Source organism: Amphiprion ocellaris, chromosome 8, assembly GCF_022539595.1.
Source record: "Amphiprion ocellaris isolate individual 3 ecotype Okinawa chromosome 8, ASM2253959v1, whole genome shotgun sequence".
Classification (NCBI taxonomy): Eukaryota; Metazoa; Chordata; class Actinopteri; family Pomacentridae; genus Amphiprion; species Amphiprion ocellaris.
In genome coordinates, this window is record NC_072773.1 from 123,165 (window position 1) to 150,947 (window position 27,783).

Genomic DNA, 27,783 nt, shown 5'->3' on the forward strand with positions numbered 1-27,783 from the left:
CGTCCACTGACATCCCAGGAAGAGAAACGTCCCTCATTCACATTCTGGTCTTCATCAGCTGACAGGAAGTTCTTTAATCATCAATAAAAAGGACAGAACCCTCAGAGACGATTATTGATCAGGTGATCGATCACAACCTCTTTAATAGAAACAATACAAACATTGTGACTCATATTGCACAGAGCTCCTCTAATCAATACCCACACCAATCATTTGATGGTTTACTGGATGAAATCAGCTCTTCAACATTTCAGAACCAACATATGGACGATCAATAGAACTGTTTTCTGCTGATCAACTGATCGCTGCAGGATTTTATTATTGGAGAACAACTTCTTAAAATGTTTGAACTAATATAAAATTATCTTTTTTTTCCACAGAAATATGGAGTTTTAAGCCTCGTTTCAGGAAAATGAAAAAATTCTGTTTGTTTCTTCATGTTAAACACAAACAGTGTTTGTTGTTTGTTTGTTGTTTGTTGTTCCTTCTGCTGGTGATTCGTCACATTTTCTGTCAACAAACTGATGATGAGGAGATAAAAACGGGTTTTTAATGGGAGTGTTTTGGCAGCTGTGGGACGCCGTACGATGTCGCTGGATTTCCCACGAAGCACCGTTGATGCTGGTATCCATGGCAACGCCCTGAACCATCCCATCACCGTGAAGACGGCGAGGCTTCAGCTCCACCCTGGAATCTCTTCTCCAAACTTGGCACAGTGAGCAGCGTTTTTAGCCTCAAAGAGGATCTGAGCAGAAGAAACGATTCACATGAGAATGAAGATCTAAACATCATCAGGATGGTTCTGCTTCTCCATGGAGGCTGACTGATGGTATATTATGGGATGTGATGATGTGTGTGGTGTGATAGAGCATCATTTACTCTCATCTCAGGCTCTTGGATGAACTTTCTGAACTTTACTTCAGAGAGCAGGACCAGGACAGACAGTAGAAGAACAGGAGCTGCAGCGTTTAAAGCTCTCACTGATCACTGATGTTTCAAAAGCTCTGCTCAGGAAACAGTCCAGGTAGAGGAACTCACCTGGTTTTAGGTAAGTGTGACATCACAGCTCATCTGGAAACTGTGAGGAGTTTCTATTGATCCTCTAGCAGATGACTGAACATCTGGTTTCAGGCTGCTGATCCTCTGATCAATACGATGGATTGTCATCAATATTCAGCAGGAACCAGAAACAGCCGGGATTGAAAACTGGATCATTGTCTGAAATCAGGCTGTTTATTTATTGATCTACTGATTGATTTATTGATCTGATTGTAAATGATTCTGGTCACACAGGGTGAAGAACGTTTGATCTGAATAATGGAAAATCTTCCAGAACCTCCTGAGAACATCTGGTTCCTCATCTGCAGGAACTTCATCAATGATCAGAGGTCCATAGAGGTGGGTCCAGATTTATCACTTTTTAATGGACTTCATCAGAACTTCATCAGTCCAGCAGATAGAACCATGACATTTAGGAGGAGAAACATCTGAGTTCTGGTAGAAACGGACTCCAGGTCAGTTTACATCCATCCAGGTGTCTCAGTCTGAACACTGAATCTGGTTTCTGATCAGTATCTCCATAACCAGCTGTGATCATCAGTATTATGGGATGCATCCTAGTGTGAACAGTTCACAGTTCTAGAAACAATCATTGGTTCCTGGATGTGGTTCTGGTTCCTAAAGGTCGTTCTGAACTCTAAGGTTCCTTTAGGAACATAAAACCATCAACAATGAAAACCATCTGTTCTATTAAAAGGAATAAAATGAATCTACTGATCCCTGAAGACCCTCATCCAGTTACCTGTGTGTTACCTGGTTGTGTTACCTGGTTGTGGACGTACGCCTCACACAGGTAGCACCACACTGAAAGGTCAGAGAAGCTCAGCACCAGCGGGTGTTGGGAGACGACGCCATGAGACACCATGTGCTCGTTCACGTAGCGACCACAGAGCACCTGAGGACACATCGTTGACAGGTGAGACGCTTCATGGGTTAGGGTTAGAGGGTGTGCGACAGGTGAGACAGACTACCTGGTAACAGGTGAGACAGATCCAGTTCTCAGCGTCAGAGCCGCAGTCCTCACACGGCAGGAGGACATCGACACCTGAAGGTGGGAGGGGCTTCACGGCGTCCAGGTGAGGACACCACGGCAGGGGGTCGACCACATACAGAGTGGACTGCAGAGAGACAGACAGGTGGACAGACAGGTGGACATCAGTTCATTACTGATGAGTGATGTCATTATTAAGCTTTCTGACTCCGCCCACCAGCTCCAGAGATGCCTGAGGCTTCGACCAACCACACGCTCCCTCTGTCTCTGGCTCCGCCCCCTCTCCTTCTGCAGCTTTGTCTCCAGTGGTGAATAACTGTGGCGTTGCCACGGTGATCTTCTGTGAATGATTAACAGCATAATTCAGGAAGAGGTCAGAGTCACCAAGGGGGCGGGGTTCATCTGATGGCTCACCTGAGGCAGCTCTGCTGATTGGCTGAGCTCAGGTGTGACATCACCTGGCTCCTCTTCCGGGCTCAAGCGGACCTTTGGCCTGGCCCCGCCCACCGGCGTGGACGTAGCTGAGATCTGACTGATGTCCAAACAGGCCAATCCCTGCGTGAGCTGCTCCAGACTGCACCGTGCCTGATTGGACAAAACAGCCCACAGTTATGAGGTCACCTGTTCTCTGACAGGAAGCTCTGTCCTCCGTGTGTTACCGTGGCATCTGCAGATGGCGATCTGTTGGCGGTGTTCTGCTCTGACTTCCTGCTGTTTCCTTTAGAACTACGTTTCCCACGATGCTTTGGGGACGGCAGAGCGGCCAGCACTGACTGTGGAACTGAGCAGAACATCAGCTGATGGAAACGAGTCCGACAGGATCAGAACATTGTATCAGTAAAAACTTAAACAGGAAAAAGCTTGACATCTTTACCAAATTTATGTTAATGAATCTTAAAAACTGAGCAAAAAAAATTACAAATAAATCAATCAAAATAATAAAAATCTCAAAAATAACATTAAAAAGTAAAAATGAAAGAAACGTATAAATAAAATTTAAATGAATAACACATTAACTAAATGTTTAAAAATATAGAATGAAAGCAAATAAAAAATTAAATCAGTTTCACTGACTGTGTATCCTCAGGGTCCGCCAGTAGGGGGCGTGATGACGGATAACCTCGTTGATCGTTGCCACGGCGCTGCGGTGAGGAGGGGGGAGGGGCCTTGCTAAGGACGGAGGAGGGTCTCCTAGCAACACACTGGTGCACATCGTCATAGAGTCCGAGATGGACGACAAGTTATAACCCCCCTGGAGAGACGTCACATGAGCTCATTACATCACTAACGGTCACATGACCTCATCAGGTCAGAGGATGTCAAATGATAATCAGTAATTGGTTGATCAGCTCACCTCTAAGATGAGCAGGACACGCCCTCCGGCCAGTGACATCAGCATGTGTGTGAGGTGGGCATATCCCTCTGGGGTCACATGATATCCACCCAACGGGTCGCCCCGAGCAGCATCAAACCCGGCCGACACCAGAACCAGACTGGGGTTAAACTACATAGATGACAAATCAGAGGACTGCCTTAGATCAGAACAACCAATCAGAGGACTCTGTCAGGTCGAACTGACCAATCAGAGGACAGTGTGAGGTCACATGTTTAATTCTGACTCTTTGGATTGGTTGAATGACTGATTGCTGCGTGTTCTTGGTCGTTACCTCGGTAGCAATCGGCATGACGATGTGGTGAAAAGCAGCCAGGTAGTCAGAATCGCCCATCCGCCCTCCGCTCCATGCCACGTTGACATTAAACCCCTCCCCCTTAGCCACGCCCACCCTGTCAACAGCGGCGTCCTCTGAAGACGGGAAGAAGGTAGCGTTGTCGTAGCGATGGAGAGAGATGTACAGAATGCTAGAGAGACAGACAGTCATCAGTTCACTCATCTGCAGGAGGAAAGACATTAAGCTCTGCCCCCTCTATCACCTGTCATTGTCCTCAAACATGTGTTGAGTCCCGTTGCCATGGTGAACGTCCCAGTCTAGGATCAGGACTCGCAGCAGAGGATCATGGGAGATCTTCTGGGCGTAGTGAGCAGCAAGTGCTGCTGTGTTGAAAAAACAGAAGCCACAGGGAGCATCCATCTCAGCGTGGTGACCAGGTGGACGGACAATGGCCACACCGTTACTCACCTGCACAGGTATACATCCAGTTACATCATCTGAACAGGTAACAGAGCAGTTCTACAGTTCTACAGTTTCATTTATCTGAAGCTTTTATCCACAGACGTCCATCTGAGAGCAGATCCACCACATGACGGATCTAGTGAGGAGGAACCACCTGGAGAAGATAGACCTACCAGGTGTGCTAACAGGACGTGGAGTCTACAGGAAGTGATTGGTTTATTCTTTGCTTCCTGCAGTTTGTCAGGTTAAAGGTGTTCAGTGAACATCTGGTTTTAGTCTTAAAGACTGAACAGAGTTTGGTAACTGAAGGACTTTAGAGTTTTCTGCAGCGATCTTAACAGTGGGGTGACATGAGATGTTTCTGGATGGAAACCAGACGTTCTGCTGCGTTCTGGATCATCTGCAGAGGTTTGACCTTCATCAAGGTAAGGAGCTGATCATAGAGACCTGGACCAGGAGCTGCATGTTCAGACTGGAAGGGTCTGATCTTCCTGATGCTCTAGAGGACGAACCAACACGACCGATCAGCAGAGGACTCATGAACCTTGGAGGTTAGATGGTCATCCATCATGAAGCCAAGTTCCTGGAGGACTTTGTGGGTCTGAGTTGATTCCAGCTGGAGGTTGGTTTCTGGTTGAATAGAGGAACTGGCTGGGAGGACCAGGAGCTCAGTCTGGGAGAGGTGGAGCTGGAGTTTGTTCATCCAGATATCTGCAAGGATGATGCGATCCATGTGGTCTTCTGGGGGAACGTCAGGAAGAACTTGGTCTCATCGGTCTAATTGGTTTGAAAAACCAACTATTGAAACTCAGAGAGTGAAACCAGGAAGTGCTCTGCACAAAGTGTGACTCCTACCTAACAGGTCCTGATCACACTCAGAAACCAAAGCTCCAAAAACAATTAGCAGCTAAATGCTATCTCCTATGTTCCACATCTCAGTTATTGCAGTTTTGTCGCCCACACAGACAAGAAAAGCTCTCAGAGCCCAGTGCTCCACCAAGACCGTTCATTCCTCAGTTTGTGTATCCAGAAGTTACAGCAACATAGAATCTGGTCATTTAATATAAATCGACCCACAGACTAACTAAAGAAATACTGAATGACCTTGCTCTGAGCACAGGTATGTGTTGTGCATGCGTACATTATGTACTGATACTGAATTGCGTGACCAAAATATGTAACGGGCCGAGTGAATTGATGCAGGTAACTGAAACAGCGTTCACTTGTTGTCATGGTTACGGCGACACCGTGCCGCTATATCTGGAATGGAAAATCCTTAACAAATCCGTGGATCCAGACTATAAGCTGCATCACTGCCAGAATCTAATGAGGTGGTCCTTCTGTCATTTCTGTTGTTAGCCTGTCAGCTATGCTTAGCCTGTTAGCTGTTGTTAGCCTGTTAGCTGATGTTACCCTGTTAGCTGATGTTAGCCTGTCAGCTGATGTTAGCCTGTCAGCTATGCTTAGCCTGTTAGCTATTGTTAGCCTGTCAGATGTGGTGCTCTAACAGATGTGTCCCATCAGGATGCTGTCCTATGCTACCTGTCCACAGGTGTTACCTGTCCTCCCAGGATGCTGTCGACAGCGCTGAAGCAGCCCCCGGCCGCCAGCTGGGCAGACTGGAAGCTCTGGTTGTTGATGTAGATGGAGTTGAACTCGTCCCCCAGTTTGTGCAGCTCTCTGGGCTTCATGGCCGCCGTGGCCTTCATCTGCTCGATGTGCTGCAAGCTAAAAACACAGTCAGACCGTCTGTGTGAGGATCAGGACAGGTAAGTTACACACAACACTGAGCATGTGCGTACCTGTGACACATGGATAGCTCCTCCTCTGTCGCTAAGCGGGCTGGTATCCGCTGGCAACGATCAACTAAGCCCAGCTGCTGATGTTTGGAGAAGATCTTAAAGATTCTCTGAGGCTGTTCAGGGTGATGTCTGCAACACATATTTACAGGAACACCATAACTACATCGCCATTGCGATATCAGATCATTAGAATCTGATTACATCACAGGAACACTATAAGTACATCGCAATGGCGATATCAGAACATTAGAACCTGATTACATCACTGTTCATAAACTGGGGGCCCTCCTGGAGCCAGGATCAGGACAGGAGGGAACCAGCAAGAGTCACGTGGCTGAGCCCCATGTGGGTCGGTCAGGCATCCCTGGGGGGCCGCCGCCAGCAGGACGGGACATTGGGGTAACGAGCTGTGCTGATTGGGCAGCGGACAGGAGTGGGCACCTCGGCAAGCCGCCCCCTGGTGGAGGAGACTGGATGTGGAGATGTGGAACGTCTCCTCAGCGGCAGGAGGTGGACCAGTCCAAACGAGATTTACAGCATCATGTAAATGTATTTGCCCCCTACAGAAATGTGTGTAGCCCTGTGATAGACTGTTACCTGTCCATGTGAACCTGTGATAGGCTGTTATCTGTCCAGGTGAACCTGTGATAGACTGTTATCTGTCGAGGTGAACCTGTGATAGGCTGTTATCTGTCGAGGTGAACCTGTGATAGGCTGTTATCTGTCCATGTGAACCTGTGATAGGCTGTTATCTGTCCAGGTGAACCTGTGATAGGATGTTACCTGACATTATATTAGCTCATCTTCCTGTTTACAGGTAACTCACCTGTCCCACATGTTCAAGTGTTCCATCATCCTCTCATCATAAACCAGACCTGTTACCATGGCAACAGAGGGGGCAAGGCCAGGCTTCTTATCCATCTCCTTTGTAGTTTCTCTGATGACATGTCCCTCAGCCAATGGGCCGCCTTCTGCAAAATGGTGTTAGCATTGATGGGGGTTACACAGCGCTACACTGTGTTATCATTAATGCTAATGTGTGGGGCTAACTGTGTTATCATTAATGCTAACGTCTTGGAGCTAACTGTGCTATCATTGATGATAACATCTTGGAGCTAACTGTGCTATCATTGATGCTAACATCTTGGAGCTAACTGTGCTACCATTAATGCTAACATCTTGGAGCTAACTGTGCTATCATTGATGCTAACGTCTTGGAGCTAACTGTGTTATCATTCATGCTAACGTCTTGGAGTTAAGTGTGTCATCATTAATGCTAACGTCTTGGAGCTAACTGTGTTATCATTAATGCTAACGTGGGGGGCTAACTGTGCTATCATTAAAGCTAACCTGTGGGGCTAAGAGTGCTATCAATAATGCTAACGTGTGGGGCTAACTGTGTTATATAATGCTAATGTGTGGGGCTAACTGTGTTATATAATGCTAAGGTGTGGGTCCAACTGTGCTATCATTAATGTTTCCATGTGGCACTAATTTAGATATAATTAATGCTAATGTTGGGGCTAACTGTGCTATCATTAATGCTAACGTGTGGGGCTAACAGTGCTATCATTAATGTTAATGTGTGGCACTAATTTAGATATAATTAATGCTAATGTTGGGGCTAACTGTGCTATCAGTAATGCTTACGTGTGGGGCTCACTGTGCTACCATGCTAACTTGTGGGGCTAACTGTGTTATATAATGCTAACGTGTGGGGCTAACTGTGCTATCATTAATGCTAACATGTGTGGCTAACTGTGTTATATAATGCTAATGTGTGTGGCTAACTGTGTTATATAATGCTAACGTGTGGGGCTAACTGTGCTATCATTAATGCTAACGTGTGGGGCTAACTGTGTTATATAATGCTAATGTGTGGGGCTAACTGTGTTATATAATGCTAAGGTGTGGGTCCAACTGTGCTATCATTAATGCTAACGTGTGGGGCTAACTGTGTTATATAATGCTAACGTGTGGGTCCAACTGTGTTATCATTAATGCTAACGTGTGGGGCTAACTGTGCTATCGTTAATGTTTCCATGTGGCACTAATTTAGATATAATTAATGCTAATGTTGGGGCTAACTGTGCTATTATTAATGCTAACCTGTGGGGCTAACTGTGTTATATAATGCTAACGTGTGGGGCTAACTGTGCTATCATTAATGCTAACCTGTGGGGCCAACTGTGTTATATAATGCTAACTTGTGGGGCTGTGTTATATAATGCTAACGTGTGGGGCTAACTGTGCTATCATTAATGCTAACATGTGGGGCTAACTGTGTTATATAATGCTAACATGTGGGGCTAACTGTGCTATCATTAATGCTAACACGTGGGGCTAACTGTGCTATCATTAATGCTAACGTGTGGACTGTAGATGTTACCGTGGACTTGCAGGGAGGGCCAGTGTGGATACAGAGCCGTGACCGTCTGAGAGATGGACTGCAGAGCGCTAACAGACACACGTTATCGATCAGTTAGTCACACACAAGAACAGTTCTGATCATTGATTTCTCGTGTGAATCATCGGCACAGGTGTGTTACCTGTCAGACGGAGCAGTGGGTGGGTTCAGTGGAGGACAAGCTCCGCCCAGCAGAGCTACAACACAGGCTGCAGCGCCCTCTGCTGTCGCCTGCAGGTTATAACCTCCCTACAAACACAGGAACATGCGTGTTAAACATGCTATAGTCCTGATACAGCGGTCATGGGTCCAACCCACGGCTCCCAGTGTCTCTCTCCACTGTGCGCTATAATAATGGTTCACTGTGTTGACCGTGTGTTCTACATGCGTGTAGCGTGTTCTCCCAGGTCAGAATGAAATGGTTTTACCTCCAGAGCGAGGACCAGTCGACCCTCAGCCAAACTCATCAACATGTGAGTGAGAACATGGAAACACTGAGGACTCACACACATCTCGCCCTGAGAACACACAGGTAGCGTGTTAGTGTGGTAGCATGTTAACACACGTGTTCCATATGGGTTCTGTGGGTTGTCACCTTAGGATCTCCGACTGCAGCGTCAAATCCAGCAGAGACCAGAACGAGCTGAGGCTGGAACTGGAAACACACACGGACCAACACAGATCAACATGGACCAACATGGACCAATACGGATCAACACGGATCAACACGGACCAACACGGACCTCACCATGAGTGTGTGTAATGTGTGTAGTGTATGTGTGTGTAATGTGTGTAGTGTGTGTGTGTGTGTGTGTGTGTGTGTGTGTGTGTGTGTGTGTGTGTGTGTGTGTGTGTGTGATGTAGTGTGTAGTATAGTGTATAGTGTGTATTGTGTGTACAGCGTGTACAGTGTAGTGTGTGTAGTGTGTAGTGTAATGTAGTGTGTGTAGTGTGTAGTATAGTGTATAGTGTGTATTGTGTGTACAGCGTGTGTTACCTCGTAGGCCACCGGCAGCAGAACGTGCTGGAAGGCAGTGATGTAATCAGCATCAGTCATCTCTGTCTGAAACACAAACAGACAACATGAAACTACACAGTTGTGCTTTTACTGCTCCTTCTGGGTCTGCTTGTGGTTGACGTTCTGGTTCTTGAGGTTCTGGTTCTAACTGTGGTTCTCACCTTGTTCCAGGGAATGTTGATGTTTCTTCCTTCTGCTCGTCCGCTGCCCACAAAATGGCTGTCAGACTCTGACAGGTGAGGCCAGAAAGACCCAAGTTCATACCTGTGGACACTGAAGTACAGGACACTGCAGACAGGTAGACAGACAGGTAGACAGACAAGTAGACAGACAGACAGACAGACAGACAGACAGACAGACAGAGACAGACAGACAGACAGGAAGAGAGACTCAGAAATTCTCTACAGCTCAGACTACAAAGGTTTAACAAAAAGATTAACTCTGTCCAATACACAATATATGTCATCTCACAGTACTGGACATAGTACTGGACATAGTACTGGACGTAGTACTGGTACTGGACGTAGTACTGGACATAGTACTGGACGTAGTACTGGACGTAGTATTGAACATAGTACTGGTACTGGACATAGTACTGGTACTGGACGTAGCACTGGACGTAGTACTGGTACTGGAACTGGAGGTAGTACTGGACGTAGTACTGGACATAGTACTGGTACTGGACATAGTACTGGTACTGGACGTAGTACTGGTACTGGTACTAGACGTAGTACTGGACGTAGTAGTGGACGTAGTACTGGTACTGGACGTAGTACTGGTACTGGAACTGGAAGTAGTACTGGACATAGTACTGGTACTGGACGTAGTACTGGAGATAGTACTGAATATAGTACTGGTACTGAACATAGTACTGAACGTAGTACTGGTACTGGACATAGTACTGGATGTATTACTGCACATAGTACTGGAAATAGTACTGGTACTGGACATAGTACTGGACATAGTACTGGTACTGGACGTAGTACTGGACGCAGTACTGGACATAGTACTGGTACTGGACATAGTACTGGTACTGGACATAGTACTGGACGTAGTACTGGAAGTAGTACTGGACATAGTACTGGTACTGGACATAGTACTGGATGTAGTACTGGATGTAGTACTGGACGTAGTACTGGTACTGGACGTAGTGCTGGACATAGTACTGGTACTGGATATGGTACTGGACGTAGTACTGGACATAGTACTGGTACTGGACATAGTACTGGATGTAGTACTGGTACTGGACATAGTACTGGACGTAGTACTGTATGTAGTACTGGGACTGGACATAGTACTGGACATCTTCTTCTTCTGGTTCTTCTTCTGGTTCTTGTTCCTCTTCAGAAATATGAATCTTTTAGAAGTCTCCGTCTGGACTCAGATTTATCCCAGGTGCAGAACATCCTGACAGGTGCTGCTACCAGCCCTTCATAGATACGTTCAGCAGCTACTTCCTTGTTTACACTGCTGACTACTGTGTGATTGGTCGATACCACAGCTGTTGCTTAGTAACAGATCCTGAGGTTTACCTGGGATCCTCCTGGAACACGTACTGGATACCCTGACCATGATGGACATCCCAGTCCACGATCAGCACCCTGACAGACAGACAAACAGACAGACAAATAGACAGACAGGTAGGCAGACAGGTAGACAGACAGATAGACAGACAGGTAGACAGACAGTTAATATGAGGTTGATGGTAGAAACAGCTGAACTTATGTGTTGGTTCTCAGTCATCAGGTTCTGGTAACCCTCAGAGCTTCAGTAGAACAAACCAGACTTCTGTCTTTGGTTCCACCTTCTTCCAGGATCATTCTTCTGTTCTGACTGACTGGTGTGGTGCTGCAGATATCTACCCCCACCTCCTAACCACATGACTCATGGTCCATGAAGAAGCTCGCGGCCCTTTGCTGCATGTCTTCCCCCGACTCTTTTCCCCTGTTTCCTGTCTGTCTCTCACTACGCCTATCCAATAAAAAGCTGAAAAAGACCAAAAAATAACTTTAAAAAAAAAAAAATACAAAAAAAACCCAAGACTCACATGATCCAAGATGTCCATGGAGGTGGAACTGCTCAAGAGGGTTTTAAAGGAGCATCCAAAGTTATTCCACCTTCTGACATTTTAGACATTCTGGTAAAATTAGCAACATTCCAGCTGCAGGCGACTAAATCAGAGAACAGTTAGTTTATTGGATATAAAACCAAAGCAGAAATCAAGATTTAATTCAGAGTCCATCCACAATATCAATATTTTTACTAAAAGCAGGTTTCAGAATGATCCTCCCCCTATGAGGCTGTATCTTCAGCTCTATGAGGGGCTTTCGACCAAAGAGCACCAGGTGCTAGGTTGGTTCAAAGTTGAGAGCCAGTGCTTTTTTGGTTCAAATCTCGTGCCGCCCCAGAACGGGTTTGTGTTTCCATTCGGAAGGAGCAAAGTTGGAGCTGCGTCATTGCGCCACCACAAAACGTGTGTACGTCGCTGCGTACGTAGCCGTTCAACAACGTTAGTGCCGTACGGCAACAACAATGGAGGACTTCATTGGAGTGGTGTTCAAGGCTTTGCTAGTGTGTCTCACCATCGCTGAACAGCAAAACCTTCTGTTAGGGGTTACCCATCGGCGTCGCCGTTCCAATGCCCGGCAATCACGTTTGAGAAGAAAGGTAATTATCAAAGATGTTTGGATACTTAACAGTAAACGTGTTAGCGTTAGCTTAGCTACTTAGCTTCGACTACGCTTGCATTGATTACTTAGCGGTTAAACACGTGCAATAAGTTGATGGTCATATCTATGTTTATCTTTTTAGATGTTTTTAGATGTCACCCCGCCCCCTGCCCGTGACATGCTCGGCTCTCAACTCTGGCCAAGTCTGGCCCAGCAACGAGTTGGTGCCCGAAAAAGCCCCAGTTTTTGGAGCTCGGAGCCGCAGCTCCGGTGGTGGAAAGACAAAAAACCGGCGCCAAGTCGGGCACCGGCTCCGACTCCGAACGGGCTCCACCCCGGTCGAAAGCCCCTATATGAGGCTGTATCTTCAGCTCTATGAGGCTGTATCTTCAGCTCCTATGAGGCTGTATCTTCAGCTCCTATGAGGCTGTATCTTCAGCTCCTATGAGGCTGAATCTTCAGCTCTATGAGGCTGTATCTTCAGCTCTATGAGGCTGTATCTTCAGCTCCTATGAGGCTGTATCTTCAGCTCTATGAGGCTGTATCTTCAGCTCCTATGAGGCTGTATCTTCAGCTCTATGAGGCTGTATCTTCAGTTCCTATGAGGCTGTATCTTCAGCTCCTATGAGGCTGTATCTTCAGCAGCTTTTAGCTCCAATGACCTGCTGTAGACGGAGGTATCGTCTCTAACAAGCTTCTGGCAGCTCCTTGGGAATTTTAGCCCATTCCTCGTGGGCGATGGTCTCCAGCTCAGCGATGTTCTCAGGTCTACGTGCTGCAGCAGCTTTCTTCAGATCCACCACAGGTTCTCCATTGGGTTTCAGTCTGGAGATTGTCATGGCCATTCTAGAACCTTCCAGGCGTTCTTCTCTAACCAGCCTTTGTTGGTTCTGATGTGTGTTTGGGGTCGTTGTCTCGCTGGAACGTCCAATTAGCTTCAACTTCTTCATGGACTGAGGGACGTTCTTGTCCAGAACATCCTGGTACTTCTTGAATCCATGGTGCCTTCAATACGCTGGAGATTCCTGGTTCCATTAGAAGCAGAACACCTCCCTAGTATCCCAGATCCACCACCATGCTCCACAGTAGGCAGGGTGTTCTTCTCCTTGTAGGCCCTGTTCTTCCTCCCAGACATTCCTCTGATCCATAGGACCAAAGAGCTCTATTTTGGTCTCATCAGTCCATAGAACCGTCTCCCAGAACTTCTGTGGCTTTGATAGGTTGCTTCTAGCAGACTGGAGACCATTGTACTTGTGGTGTGTCTTCAGAAGCGGTGTCCATCTAGGGGATCTGGCATTAAGCCCTTCAGCATGGACTGTGTCCACAGAAACATCAGTTCCTCTTCCAGCCAGATCTTCTTGCAGGTCCTTGGCAGTAACCGAGGGTTCTGGTCCATCTGTCTCCAGGAATCTTGATGTCTCCGATAGCTTCTTTTTTCCACTAGGACCATGTAGTGTCGTCACAGTAGCGGTGGCTTTGAACTTACCAATGATGCTTCCAACAGAGTCTCTGGGAACATTCTAGAGCTTGGAGATCTTCTTGGACCCATTTACTTTCTGATGCAAAGCAACTATCTCCTCTCTAAACTTCAGGACATCTCTCTGATCTGAACCATGGTGCTGCTGGAGGAGAAAGTGTCCCCATTTTATGGACATGAGCATTCCTCAATGTCCAGCATGTGTCCTCGTTGGATTCTCCTCCAGATGTCTTCATACAGGTGGACGGATTAGACTTGGACTGCAGGTATCTGGATTCACCAGCATTGGTTATAGGGGGAGGATCATTCTGAAACCTGCTTTTTGTAAAAAAAAAAATAAATAAATAAATAAATAAATAAATAAATAAATAAATAAATAAATAAATAAATAAATAAAAATTTTAAAAGTTTATATTTTGGAAAAATTCTTAATTCAATCTTGATTTCTGCTTTGGTGTTATATCCAATAAACTAACTGTTCTCCTCTGATTCAGTTGCCTGCAGCTGGAATGTTGCTCATTTTACCAGAATGTCTAAAATGTAACGGAATCATTTTACATGCAGCTGTAAGGACGGCATCATGACAACCTGACAAGTTTAACATCTTCCTTCAGTCCGCTCTGAACCCATCTGTCCTCTCTGTCCAGAAGGACTTTTAATTATCCCTCATTTGCAGCTGGACAAACATTACCAAAGCAGAACAGAGAAGGTTTCAGAGAGTAATGAAGGTGGAACAAGCGTCTCTAATCAGATTAATGTCCTAATTATCAGGTTCTCATCATCTGGGGTCCTTAATAGAACAGGTCTTAGAGTTAGCAGCAGATTAAAGAACACTAGAGAACAGAGGCTTTACCAGAAGACCATGAGTCATGTGATTTGGAGGTTAGAATAAAGACCAGCATTAGAACTGAAGAAGGTGGAACGTCCATCTCCTTGTTCCTGAAGCTTGAACAGAACGTGAGATGAGGAGCACCTGCTGACGGCGTGTTTCCTCTGAGCGTAGCGAGCTGCGATTGCTACATTGTTGAAGATACAGAAACCGTTGGCCTCTTCCATCTGGGCGTGATGACCTGGAGGTCTGAGAGGAGGAGAACATGTAGACGATCACCAACAGAACACAGATGAAGAAGAAGAAGCTACAGAAGAAGAACTAATTATAGGGGCTACACGGTGGATCAGTTGTTAGCACTGTCGCCTTGCAGCTAGAAGATTCCCGTTTCTCATCCCGGCCTTCCTGGGATCTTTCTGCTTCTGGAGTCTCCATGTTCTCCTGTACATGTGTGGGTTTTCTCCAGGTTCTCCAGCTTCCTCCCACAGTCCAGAAACATGCTGAGGTTAATTGGCGATTCTAAACTGTCCGTAAGTGTGAATGTTTGTCTCTGTGTAGCCCTGTGATAGACTGTTACCTGTCCAGGTGAACCTGTGATAGCCTGTTACCTAGTGCTGGGCGATATGACGATACATATTGTGAGAACGATAGAAAAGTGTCTATCGTGCCATTTCTCTTCTATCGTTTCTAACCTAATTTTATCAATTACAGCAAATATATCATTAAATAGCCTGCGACAATTGTATGTATTTTTCGCAAAGAAACTCCATCTTGTGGTTTTTGCGACATGATGCTGCTTTACATTCTTTGATTCTCACGCGGGTTTGCGACATGCTTTATGTTACTTAACTCATGGGTGCTGAATGATCGACGCGCAACAGGTAGGGCTGGCCCGAAAAGCAGTTTCTGGGCTCCAGATATTCGGTCCCCTCCTTAGCGTCCGGGCGAGGGGAGGGGGAACAGACGGACGGTTGAACGACCCGAATATTCGGTTCGGTCCGTGAGGTCAGAGGCGGTGAGCTATCGGAGGAAAGAGCCGAATTTTTGGCTCGGTTCGTAACGCCCGACGGGGGGTGGGGGTGGAGGTAGGAGGGGGCAAATATTCGGATCTCAAAATTAATATCCGCATACAACCATGGGGGCCGAATATTCGGGTCCAACCCTAGCAACAGGTTGAAGTTTCATGGAGAAAAGTAAGCAATGAAGTTTTTGTCAAACTTTTCAGAGAATAACTGAAAACATACTTTGTTGTGGTATATCGTCATATATATCGTTATCGTGATATAAAATAATCCATATCGTGATATATGATTTTTTCCATATCGCCCAGCACTACTGTTACCTGTCCAGGTAAACCTGTGATAGACTGTCACCTGTCTAGGCGAACCTGTGATGGACTGTTACCTGTCCAGGTGCCCCCTGGTGTGTAGATGATGGATGGAACTAATCATAGAACTAAATATAGCAGAAGGCGGCAGGTTTCTGGTTTTACTGTTTCTGTGTTCAGACAGAATATGACTTTCATCAAACTGTTTTACTCAATAAATCATCTGTGGTCACTGAAAAAAGTCCTTCAGGAGGTAAAACTAGTTCTCCAAGTCCTGCTGAAGACCGTGGAACAAAAACACCAGGAGCAGAATGTATCCAGACAAACATGACCAGAAACAGATGTAGAGCTGATACCTGATGATGGCAAATCCGTTCCTGAGTTCTGAGGTGAGAACCTGATCGACCAGCTGCAGAACCGACCCGACCGCCAGTGCACACACCTGGAAGGAATCCTGACACAGCAGGAGGTCAAACATGTCTGGAAACATTCAACCAACACGATTCCAAAATGTAGAAATGTGGTAAAATCAAGTGTCTGAAGGTAAAACATAGCATATGAAAAAACTGAGGCCAGAAAAGGCTGGATAAAAGAATAAAAGGTTCCTGTAGGTGAAGCTAACCTTCAGTGGACTGGGAGACAGACATGAAGACTTCACCACAGAGATCCTTCACAGATAAATACTGGATCAGAACTGTTTAATTCATCAGTTAAACTAAAATCTGATTCTCCTCCACACCTTCTGGTTGAAATAAAACCTGTAATTCTACAAACACTGGTCTGAACTGCAGTGGAGCCACACGAGGAACGAATCTCCAGCTGCTGGATGTTCTGACAGCGGATCATCACTGAAGGAAACTAAGAGCTCCTGAACAGTTCCTCAGGGTTCTTCTTACAGGATGGAGGTAGACAGAGTCGTATTTGTTGGACAGAGTCTGGAGTTCTGTCTGCGTCATCGTCTGAGTCAACCTCATGGTGTCCACGTAACGTTTCCTAGTAACAGGAACATATTCAGGTTTTACTGTCTGACTCTGAACTGTCTGGACCACAGAAGAAGAAGACAGTGATGGAACTCACGTGTGAACGAGCAGCAGCTCTTCTTCTGCAGCTTCTCTGGGCTGAAACACAACACACGTCAGCTTAGAGTTCAACAAGACAAGAGAAGATCTACTTTATTCATGAACACGGAGACTTCCATCACTCAGACGTCCTCACCTGGACCTGGACACACAGAGACGCCAGCTGCCGTCTGTCCAGCTCCGCCATGATGGACGTCACCCGCTCCGGACACTCTGGATGGCTGAGAACCAACAAAAACAAGAACATCAGCTGGAATAGAACTCCACTGTAGAACACCAGAACATCAACTGACCCTCTAGTACTATATTTACCATCTAGTACTACATTTACCCTCTAATACTACATTTACCCTCTAGTACTACATTTACCCTCTAATACTACATTAACCCTCTGGTACTACATTTACCCTCTAGTACTACATTTGCCATCTAGTACTACATTTACCCCCAAACACTACATTTACCTTCTAGTACTACATTTACCCTCCAGTACTACATTTACCCTCTAATACTACATTTGCCATCTAGTACTACATTTACCATCTAGTACTACATTTACCCTCTAATACTACATTTACCCTCTAATACTACATTTGCCATCTAGTACTACATTTACCCTCTAATACTACATTTACCCTCTAATACTACATTTGCCATCTAGTACTACATTTACCATCTAATAGTCCAATTACCCTCTAATACTACATTTACCCTCTAGTACTACATTTGCCATCTAGTAGTACATTTACCATCTAGTACTACATTTACCATCTAGTACTACATTTACCATCTAGTACTACATTTACCCTCTAATACTACATTTACCATCTAGGACTACATTGACCCTCTAATACTACATTTACCATCTATGACTACACTGACCCTCTAATACTACATTTGCCATCTAGTACTACATTTACCATCTAATAATACATTTACCCTCTAATACTACATTTACCCCCTAATACTACATTTGCCATCTAGGAGTACATTTACCATCTAGTACTACATTTACCCTAATACTACATTTACCATCTAGTACTACATTTACCCTCTGGTACTACATTTACCCTCCAGTACTACATTTACCCTCTAATACTACATTTGCCATCTAGTACTACATTTACCATCTAATACTCCAATTACCCTCTAATACTACATTTACCCTCTAGTACTACATTTGCCATCTAGTAGTACATTTACCATCTAGTACTACATTTACCATCTAGTACTACATTTACCGTCTAATACTACATTTACCCTCTAATACTACATTTACCCTCTAATACTACATTTACCCTCTGGTACTACATTTACCCTCTAGTACTACATTTACCATCTAGTACTACATTTACCCTCTAATACTACATTTACCATCTAGGACTACATTGACCCTCTAATACTACATTTACCATCTATGACTACACTGACCCTCTAATACTACATTTGCCATCTAGTACTACATTTACCATCTAATAATACATTTACCCTCTAATACTACATTTACCCCCTAATACTACATTTGCCATCTAGGAGTACATTTACCATCTAGTACTACATTTACCCTAATACTACATTTACCATCTAGTACTACATTTACCCTCTGGTACTACATTTACCCTCCAGTACTACATTTACCCTCCAGTACTATATTTACCCCCAAAAACTACATTTACCCTCTAGTACTACATTTACCCTGAAACACTACATTTACCCTCTAATACTACATTTACTGCCCAGTACTACGTTTACCCCCAAACACTTCATTTACCATATAATACTACACTTACCCTCTGGTACTACATTTACCCTCTAGTACTACATTTACCCTCTAGTACTACATTTACCTCCAAACACTACATTCACCCTCTAGCACTACATTTACCCTGCAGTACTACATTTATCCCCAAACATTACATTTACCCTGTAGTACTACATTTATCCTCTAATACTACATTTATCCTCTGGTACTACATTTACCCTCTAGTACTACATTTACCCTCCAGTACTACATTTACCCTCTAGTACTACATTTACCCTCCAGTACTACATTTACCCTCTAGTACTACATTTACCCTCCAGTACTACATTTACCCTAGTATTACATTTACCCTCTAGTACTACATTTACCCTAATACTACATTTACCATCTAGTACTACATTTACCCTCTAGTACTACACTTACCCTCCAGTATTACATTTACTCTCTAATACATTTACCATCTAGTACTAAATTTACCCTCTAATTCATTTACCATCTAGTACTACATTTGCCATCTAGTACTACATTTACCATCTAGTACTACATTTACCCTCTAATACTACATTTACCCTCTAATACTACATTTGCCATCTAATACTACATTTACCAACTAGTACTATATTTACCCTCTAATACTACATTTACCCTCCAGTACTACATTTACCATCTAATACTACATTTACCCTCTAATACTACATTTACCCTCCAGTACTACATTTACCATCTAATACTACATTTACCATCTAGTACTGCACTTACCCTCTAATACTACATTTACCCTCTAATACTACATTTACCATCTAGAGCTACATTTACCCCCAACCACTACATTTACCCTCTAGTACTACATTTACCCTCTAATACTACACGTCAACAGGGTTCTACTGGAGCTTTACTACAAGGTGCCACTACAGAACATTGAGGAACAGTCTGGAGGCAGAGATGTAGTTTTTTTCTTCATGTATTTCAGAGGTATTCAGGTGTCATCAGATACTTTTGAGTCATTAAATAAGATGAATGCACTTGAAGTGTGTTATCAGTAAAACGGCGTCAGACTAGAACTCTGATCAGAACATCCTGGAAATTAAACACTCTGATCAGAATATCCTGGATATGAGCCTTTTTTTTTCATTTACCCTCTACTATCCCTACCCACATCCCAACATGTCCTTTTTCTTTTTTCCTCAAGAAAGGTGCGCGCAGCACTGCACAGCAGCCTGAGCTGTCATTGGCAGGGCAGCTCAAATGAAATTTCGTTGTATATGAAAGTGTGCAATGACCAATAAAGATTGATTGATTGAAATGACTCAGGCTCACTTCTGAAACTGAAAGAAGAAACATCTGATTTCTAGGGCTGGCCCGAATACCAATTTCTATTCGGCCCCGATTAATGATGAATATCCAAATATTTGGATCGGCTCATATTGTAACGACCAGGGGGGAGGGGGATCCGATAACGGCCAAATATTCGGATATTTGGGTCCAGCCCTACCGATTTCCTACCAAATCCAATAGTTAAAGAGCTGCTGGTTGATGTTCTGTTGGGATAGAACCAGTTACCTGGAGTCCCACTGGTTCTGGTGGACGGTGAATTTCTCAGAGTAAACAAGACCAGTTCCAGAACCCACTGCTAAGCAGCTGGACAGATCCTGCAGACAGACAGGTAGACAGTCAGGTAGACAGTCAGACAGGTACACAGAGTAACTGGTAGGGCTGGGCGATATGGCCTAAAAAAAAATCTCCGATTTTTTCCCAAAAAATCCCGATTCACGATTTATCCATTTCTTTTTTCCCCCCTACCTAATCTCCTCACGTCGGAGTCCAGTCTACTTTATGCAAATGAGCTACAGCCCTCTCCAGGTAAACACACCGGATGGGCTGGAAATGGGCTGCATGTAGCATGCTGGTCCGGTTGCGGTGTGTTTCCAGCTGTGATCCCGTGTGTTTACCCAGAGAGGGCTGCAGCTCATTTGCATAAAGTAGACTGACTTCTACTTTATGCAAATTGGATGCAGTGTGCAGAGATTCAACGCATCGTGAAACTGTCCTCAAACTTCTAAACTAGGCGTCGGCGACCTAAAACGAGGACAGATTCAGCTGCTGCACAGATTATTTCTTGCCTCAGATGCTTTCAGAAATACTTTTCATTGACGTGTTTTTTTTAAATAAAAGGGAAAGTTTGCGGCCGAGCCGCTGTGTTTATCCGACTTGTCTGCAGGACTGTCCAGCTGGAAGCTCAGTCATGTGACCACGTAGTGGCCTGCTGTTGCTCAGTGCTGTCATGTGACCATGTTGTGGTCCGCTAGTGACTGCCGTCCGTATGATTTTCAGATGTGGTGCGTTGCCGTACGGGAAAATCGCATCTAGTGGACACGCGCCTTTAGATCTGCGCCGCTCACCGCCATGTTGTTTGTGTATCAAGCGTGGAGGGGAGGGGGGGCACTCTGAACTACGGGAGCCCAGCGGGAAGGCGTTGGTGGCGGATGTTGATGAGAAAATCGCTTTTCATTAAAACAAATCGACATTAAGTACAAATTGAATTAATCGATAAAATCGATTTATAGCCCAGCCCTAGTAACTGGTAACGATAACTAGTCACATAAGAACTAGAACTAGTCAGAGTAACTAGAACTAGTCAGAGTAACTAGAACTAGTCAGAGTAACTAGAAGTGCTAACCCTGGTCCATGTTAACTTACTTCATGTATGTTTACTTTAACATCATGATAACATGAAACATGTCAAATAAAAATTATATTATCCTGCATGTCTCATGTAGAAGTTCACCAGACGTAAAGTGTCTGCAGCAGATTCTGGAGAACTAGAACCAGAACCTCCTCCTGGTTCTGGTTCTCCAGCAGGGAAACATTCAGAGAGTTCCAGGTTGAACTGCAGGCAGTGTTTCCTCAGAGAGAATAAGTGTAGCATGGCTCAGAAACAGTGAACAGAGTAGCAGGTTGTTGAAGATCCATTCAGCATGGAGAAACATCTCTCTAGCTGGAGATACATTCAGCATGGAGAAACATCTTTCTAGTTGTTGGGAGATACATTTAGCATGGAGAAACATCTTTCTAGTTGTTGGGAGATACATTTAGCATGGAGAAACATCTCTATAGTTGGAGATACATTCAGCATGGAGAAACATCTCTACAGCTGATGAACACGGAGAAGAGTCTCACCAGTGTCTTCAGGTGGTCGCTCAGATCCTCCTCTCTGCTCCTCTCCATCATCTTCAGCCTCCCTCTCATCTTGGCCTCCTGCAGGTTGCCTCCTCTCTGCTGCTCGGCTTCACTGTTTACCTGAGGACACACAGGAGCAGGTAAACACACCTGTCTGACATGTGAGAACATGACGGAGACAAGCTGAGGTCAAAGTCAAGCTCAGCTGAATCACTGACTGGTTTGATTTCCATCTCTGACACAGGAGTTAAAGCTTCACTAATGATTGATGGACTGAACTCTAACAAACAACGCCTGGGACTAAAGTCACCTGAAAAAGCTCCAAACATTTTATTAGATTCACATTTTTCACATTTCATTATTATTTCTGAGACACTTTCTGGATAATTCATGACTCTTCTGCTATGTTCAATAAAGACAGAAACACTGGACGATAAGAAGATCGATAATCTGAGGAAGAAACACAAACTTAGACTGTTCCTCTAAATCTGTCTTTTATTTCTCTATATATTGTTTAAATACAGTTTTTAATGCATATTTCACTTCTGTTCAGTATAAATTATGCATCGTTCAGGATATGTAACACCTGCAGAATAAACTGCAGGCATCTTCGAAAGAGACTGCTGACGCCTGACGTTACGGTGAGCATATTGCGTCACTTCCTGTTGTAGCGCTGTGTTGTGTTCTGTGACTGCTGTAGCTTATCCACTCCATCTAATTTGATATTCATTAAATCTGTGTGTAGCGGTAATATTTGAATCGTAACATACACTCGTTTTCTTCAAGCACCCTCTCAGTACTTAATTCTAAGTTAATCTGTTATCTCTGTCCGCTAGCCTAGCACTTAGCACTTAGCATGGCTTCTCCCTCTTCCTCTCCTTCTCTTTCCTGCTCAGTGTGTCACATGTTTAGTTACTCCTCTGCCTCCTTTAGTGATAACGATACCTGTAATAAATACAGTCTCTTTGTAGCTTTGGAGGCGAGGCTCTCTGAATTGGAAGCGCGGCTCCGCACCATGGAAAACACCCCGCTAGCTGTTAGCCAGGCCCCCTTAAGCTTGTTTTATGCGTACAGCGTCCGCGAGGTCCGTGCGGCTCCGTGTGGAAAAATTACGTCATTTTCGCACCCACGCCCCCTCCAGCGGCCTTTCCGTGTGGAAAATTTCCGCTCCGCACTCCTCCACATTTTTCTAACCAACGCGGACGGAGACGCGCGGAAAAACATGGTGGAGGGCCAGGACCTACTCGTAGCTGAAGTCTAGAAATACGTGAACTTATATGATTCATCACACAGAGATCACCGTGGTAACCGGGTTATGAAGTATTCATGGTGTGAAATAAAACTAACTGCTGAAATGCTTTTATTCGGTAAAATGCTGTGTTGTAAGTGGTGTAAACTAGAGGTAGACCGATATATCGGCCGGCCGATATTTTGGGCCGATATATGGACTTTTTTCAATATCGGCCATCGGCCGATATTTACAAATAAAAAGCCGATTTTTGATCAGTCACCCATACGGGCAGCTGCCGTGACCGCTTTTCCCTTAGAAGGACCCCTGGCACTCAGAGAGCGGAGCATGAGCGGAGCAAGTGAGCCAGGCAACAACAAGCCTAACCCTAACCACTTTCAGGTTACTTTTTAATTGTATTTTTTGTAAACTTTAAGTATTTTTTTTTATGTTAATGTACTTTTTCACTTTTTGTGTTCAATAAATGTTAGAGTTCTACTAGTGTATTTAATTTGTAGTATATACATGTATATACTTTTAGTGTTTAAATTGCCTTTTGCAATCGATGTGCTTTAAAAAAAAAAAGGATATCGGCCTTAAAAATCGGCTTCTACAATCGGCTTTAGATATCGGCCATTGGCTGAAAATTTTTTTAAAAATCGGTATCAGCATCGGCCTTTGAAAATCCCATATCGGTCGACCTCTAGTGTAAACCATGGAAAACTTCTTCTTCTCTAGTTTAGTACTAGAGTAGACCAGGTAGACGTGTGTTTGGGAAACACTGTATAATATGTGAGGAACCTCGGTGTTATCTTTGACCAGGACATGTCCTTTAACTCACACATAAAACAAATCTGTAGGACTTCCTTTTTCCACCTGAGAAATATTGTGAAAATCAGGAACATCCTGTCTCAGAGTGATGCAGAAAAACTAGTCCATGCATTTGTTACTTCTAGGCTTGACTACTGTAATTCCTTATTATCAGGTTGTCCCAAAAGCTCTCATCTACAGCTGATCCAAAATGCTGCAGCCAGAGTACTGACGGGAGTTAGCAAGAGATCATATTTCTCCTATATTGGTTCCTCTTCATTGGCTTCCTGTTAAATCTAGAATAGAATTCAAAATCCTTCTTCTGACATATAAAGCTCTTAACAACCAATCTCCATCATATCTTAAAGACCTGATAGTAACATATTATCCTAGCAGAACTCTTCGCTCTCAGACTGCAGGCTTACTTGTTGTTCCTAGAATCTCTAAAAGTAGAATGTGAGGCAGAGCCTTCAGTTATCAGCTCCTCTCCTGTGGAACCAGCTCCCAGTTTGGGTTCTGGAGGCGGACACCCTCTCTATTTTTAAGACCAGGCTTAAAACCTTCTTTTTTGACAAATCTTATAGTTAGGACTGACTGGGGGACCCTGAGGGGGTCAGCTGGAGTCTTCCTCTTGGACGTCCCTTAGTTCTGCCCCTAGTTCTGCTGCTATAGGCCTAGGCTGCTGGAGGACCTCTCTGGATGCACTGAGCCCTTCTCTATCTACCATTATATTTAATATATATATACCATTATTGCATTACACTCACTCTGTTTCTCCCTGTGTCCTTTCTCCAAGTGTCCCTGATCCCAGAGCTGGATGCTTCAGATCTGTGGTTGTTCTCCCACCAACTGTAACCCTCTACCTCTTCCCCTCTACCTCTTCTGTCCCTCTCAACCCACCCGGCCAGCAGCAGATGGGTTCCCCCCACATTAGAGCCAGGTTCTGCTCGAGGTTTTTTTCCCTGTTAAAAGGGTGTTTTCCTGCCACTGTCTCCTTAGGGCTGCTCTGGGGGTTCAGACATATGGGTTCTGTAAAGCGTCTCGAGACAATTTGACTATAATTGGCGCTATATAAATAAAATTGAATTGAATGGAATTACAGAATAAACTGTAACAGAATAAACTGTAACACCTACAGAATAAACTGTAACACCTAGAGAATAAACTGTAACACCTACAGAATAAACTGTAACACCTACAGAATAAACTGTAACACCTACAGAATAAACTGTAACAGAATAAACTGTAACACCTGTAGAATAAACTGTAACACCTACAGAATAAACTGTAACAGAATAAACTAACATCTGCAGAATAAACTGCAACACCTACAGAATAAACTGTAAGACCTGCAGAATAAACTGCAACACCTACAGAATAAACTGTAACACCTAGAGAATAAACTCTAACACCTAGAGAATAAACTGTAACACCTAGAGAATAAACTGTAACACCTACAGAATAAACTGTAACACCTACAGAATAAACTGTAACAGAATAAACTGTAACACCTGTAGAATAAACTGTAACACCTACAGAATGAACTGTAACAGAATAAACTAACATCTGCAGAATAAACTGCAACACCTACAGAATAAACTGTAAGACCTGCAGAATAAACTGCAACACCTACAGAATAAGCTGTAACACCTGTAGAATAAACTGTAAGACCTACAGAATAAACTGCAAGACCTACAGAATAAACTGTAAGACCTACAGAATAAACTGTAAGACCTACAGAATAAACTAACACCTACAGAATAAACTGTAACACCTACAGAATAAACTGTAAAGCCTGCAGAATAAACTGTAACACCTGTAGAACAAACCTGGGGGGACAGACGAGGAGATCTTCGGACAGACTTCAGTCCAGGTTCTGGAGGAACTGATCCAGACTGCATCTCTGATCCACTAAGATCTACCTGAAACAGAAACACACAGGTGAGACAGCAGAAACATGAGAAGATGGAGTCTCCAGACTTAAACCCCATGGAGCTGGTTTGGATGAACTGGAGAGAAGAGTGAAAGCAAAGAACCTACAAGAACTACACATTTATGGGAACTTCTGCTGCAGAGCTGGAAGAACTTTCTGAAGAACATCTCGTTTCCACTGAGGACAGAATGAGTGAGTGCAGCTGTTAGATCTGCCAGAGGAGGAACTCTGATGAGTCAGAAGTTTAGAAGACATTTTGGTTCTAAATAGATTTATGTAACTTCAGGTGTTTATTTTTTCTCTGCTTCATTTTAGAGAACAATCAAACATTAACATGCAGAACCTACTATAAAACACTGGAAACACTGGGATGTTCTAGAACTTCTGAACGGTAGCGTAAATACACTTAAAGTTATTCATACCCTGTCAAATACAATAAGGAAGTTCTTATTTTTTTCAGTTCCTCGTCAGTATTTCACCTCAGATTGGACATGAATAGGACATGGAGACAAGTCTGAAACCAGTTATGTTATGAGAAGTGAGACTGTTAAAGGTGTTAAACCAGAATTACTCTTACCCCAGTGATAACAGACAGACAGACATGATGTTCAAACAGATCATTCTGTCTCTGAGGATCTAAAAGGTTTAATGTTGTTTTCAATGTTTCTTGTTTTTAACCACTTTTTTGACTATACAAGTCTACTTGTTTGTGACATTTCAGTCATTTTTAAGTCAAACCAAGACTCCCCACGGCAAAGACCACAGAGCTCAGAGAGGACCTGATGATGGAAACAAGAAAAAGGAAGGAAAAGGTACAAAAAAAACTGCCAAACTACTTCAGGTGCCAGAGGTAATGGAGCAAAGTACCATCAAGAAGAACCAGAAACCTCCAAGGATGAAGTCAGTAGAGTCGCCTCGGCTTCCAGAAAGATCCAGATGCTGAAACCAATCCATGGACTAAACCAAGACTGTCCTCAAGGACCTGAGTGAAGTGGTGGGACTCCATCAGATACTGAACCTAAATGGTCTCTATAGACCAGAAAGACCTCCTGTTTCAACCAAAGATGGAAAAACTCATCTGACTTCTGCAAAGACGGACCTGGAGGAAGACCAAAGCTTCTGGTCATCTGATCTGTGGTCAGATGAAACAAGAATGGAGCTTTATGGGCTCAGAGACGTGGCTTTGATCTGGAGGAAGAAGAAGCCAAAGAACATGGTCCTACTGTGAAGCATTGAGGTGGAAGCATCACGCTGTGGGCCTGACAGCTCGGTTAGAGTGGAAGGATCATGAGAGAAGAGCAGCAGATCTGGAAGGAAACCTCCAGCAGGCAGCAGAGAACCTGAACCTGGGGGAGCATTGGAGTTATCAAGACGATGATCTGAAGATTAGAAAAACCTTCTGGAGGTTGTGATGGAAAAATAAAGTTTGATTATTGAGATTATTGGGTTTTATCTTGGTCTGTTTAAAAACTATTTGGGGATTTTTCAACACTGTTTTGACATTTTCTTATTGTTAATTTTTTGGCATTTTTAGGCAGGATTTTTTAAAAACTTTAATCTGATCATAGGCGTTTAGACATTTTAATTTAATTTGTGTAGGACCAGAAACAGAACTGGGACCGGTACCGGTACCGTCATTAGCGGACCTAGCTGTTAGCCTCCTGCTAAACCGTCAAACTGCGGCAAGAATCGGACAAATGGACTCACGGAAAGTGTCTGGTTCCAAACGCTGAAACCGCAGCAGATAAAGTCACAATATTTGCAGACGAAGGTCCAGGTCCAGGTCCAGGTCCAGGTCCAGGTCCTGGTTCTGAGCGACAACCGAACTCCAACACTGTCGCCCTCAAACTGCGTCACCACGCAGGACGGCGGCGCGCTTTCGACGTCACAGCGGCACAAAATAAAGTAAAACAGACTGAGATGGAAAAAAGCTAAAAATTAAATAAAAACATATAAAATACAGCTTCTAAATAAAATAAAGCTTATAAATAAAACACAGCTTCTAAATAAAATAAAGCTTATAAATGAAATAAAGCTGTATAAAATACAGCTTAAAATGTGAAATAAAACTGAGCTAAAACTG

At 44.0% G+C, this 27,783-nt stretch overlaps 1 protein-coding gene across 4 annotated transcripts; it reads right to left on the bottom strand.

Moving 5' to 3' along the window:
- Positions 1-106: 106 nt before the first annotated feature.
- Positions 107-27,561, bottom strand: hdac6 (histone deacetylase 6). Of its 4 annotated transcripts, none has more exons than XM_023295158.3 (29): positions 27,408-27,561; positions 25,597-25,689; positions 21,730-21,849; positions 20,113-20,201; positions 16,927-17,011; positions 16,789-16,829; positions 16,608-16,704; positions 16,068-16,165; positions 14,529-14,633; positions 10,942-11,010; positions 9,571-9,697; positions 9,389-9,454; positions 8,987-9,046; positions 8,820-8,909; positions 8,534-8,640; positions 8,374-8,441; positions 6,811-6,955; positions 5,985-6,113; positions 5,742-5,910; positions 3,983-4,188; positions 3,718-3,910; positions 3,405-3,554; positions 3,125-3,302; positions 2,710-2,831; positions 2,465-2,635; positions 2,268-2,390; positions 2,031-2,177; positions 1,826-1,954; positions 107-745 (listed from the first exon to the last, which is right to left on the bottom strand). In XM_023295158.3, the coding sequence occupies exons 2-29, from the start codon at positions 25,666-25,668 to the stop codon at positions 677-679; spliced, it is 3,225 nt and encodes a 1,074-aa protein (XP_023150926.1). In that variant the 5' UTR covers positions 25,669-25,689; positions 27,408-27,561; the 3' UTR covers positions 107-676. The 4 variants fall into 4 exon arrangements, with proteins under 4 accessions (XP_023150926.1, XP_023150929.1, XP_023150927.1 ...); XM_023295161.3 differs by having other exon boundaries at positions 1,813-1,954; XM_023295159.3 differs by having other exon boundaries at positions 25,597-25,685; positions 27,408-27,554.
- Positions 27,562-27,783: the final 222 nt, after the last annotated feature.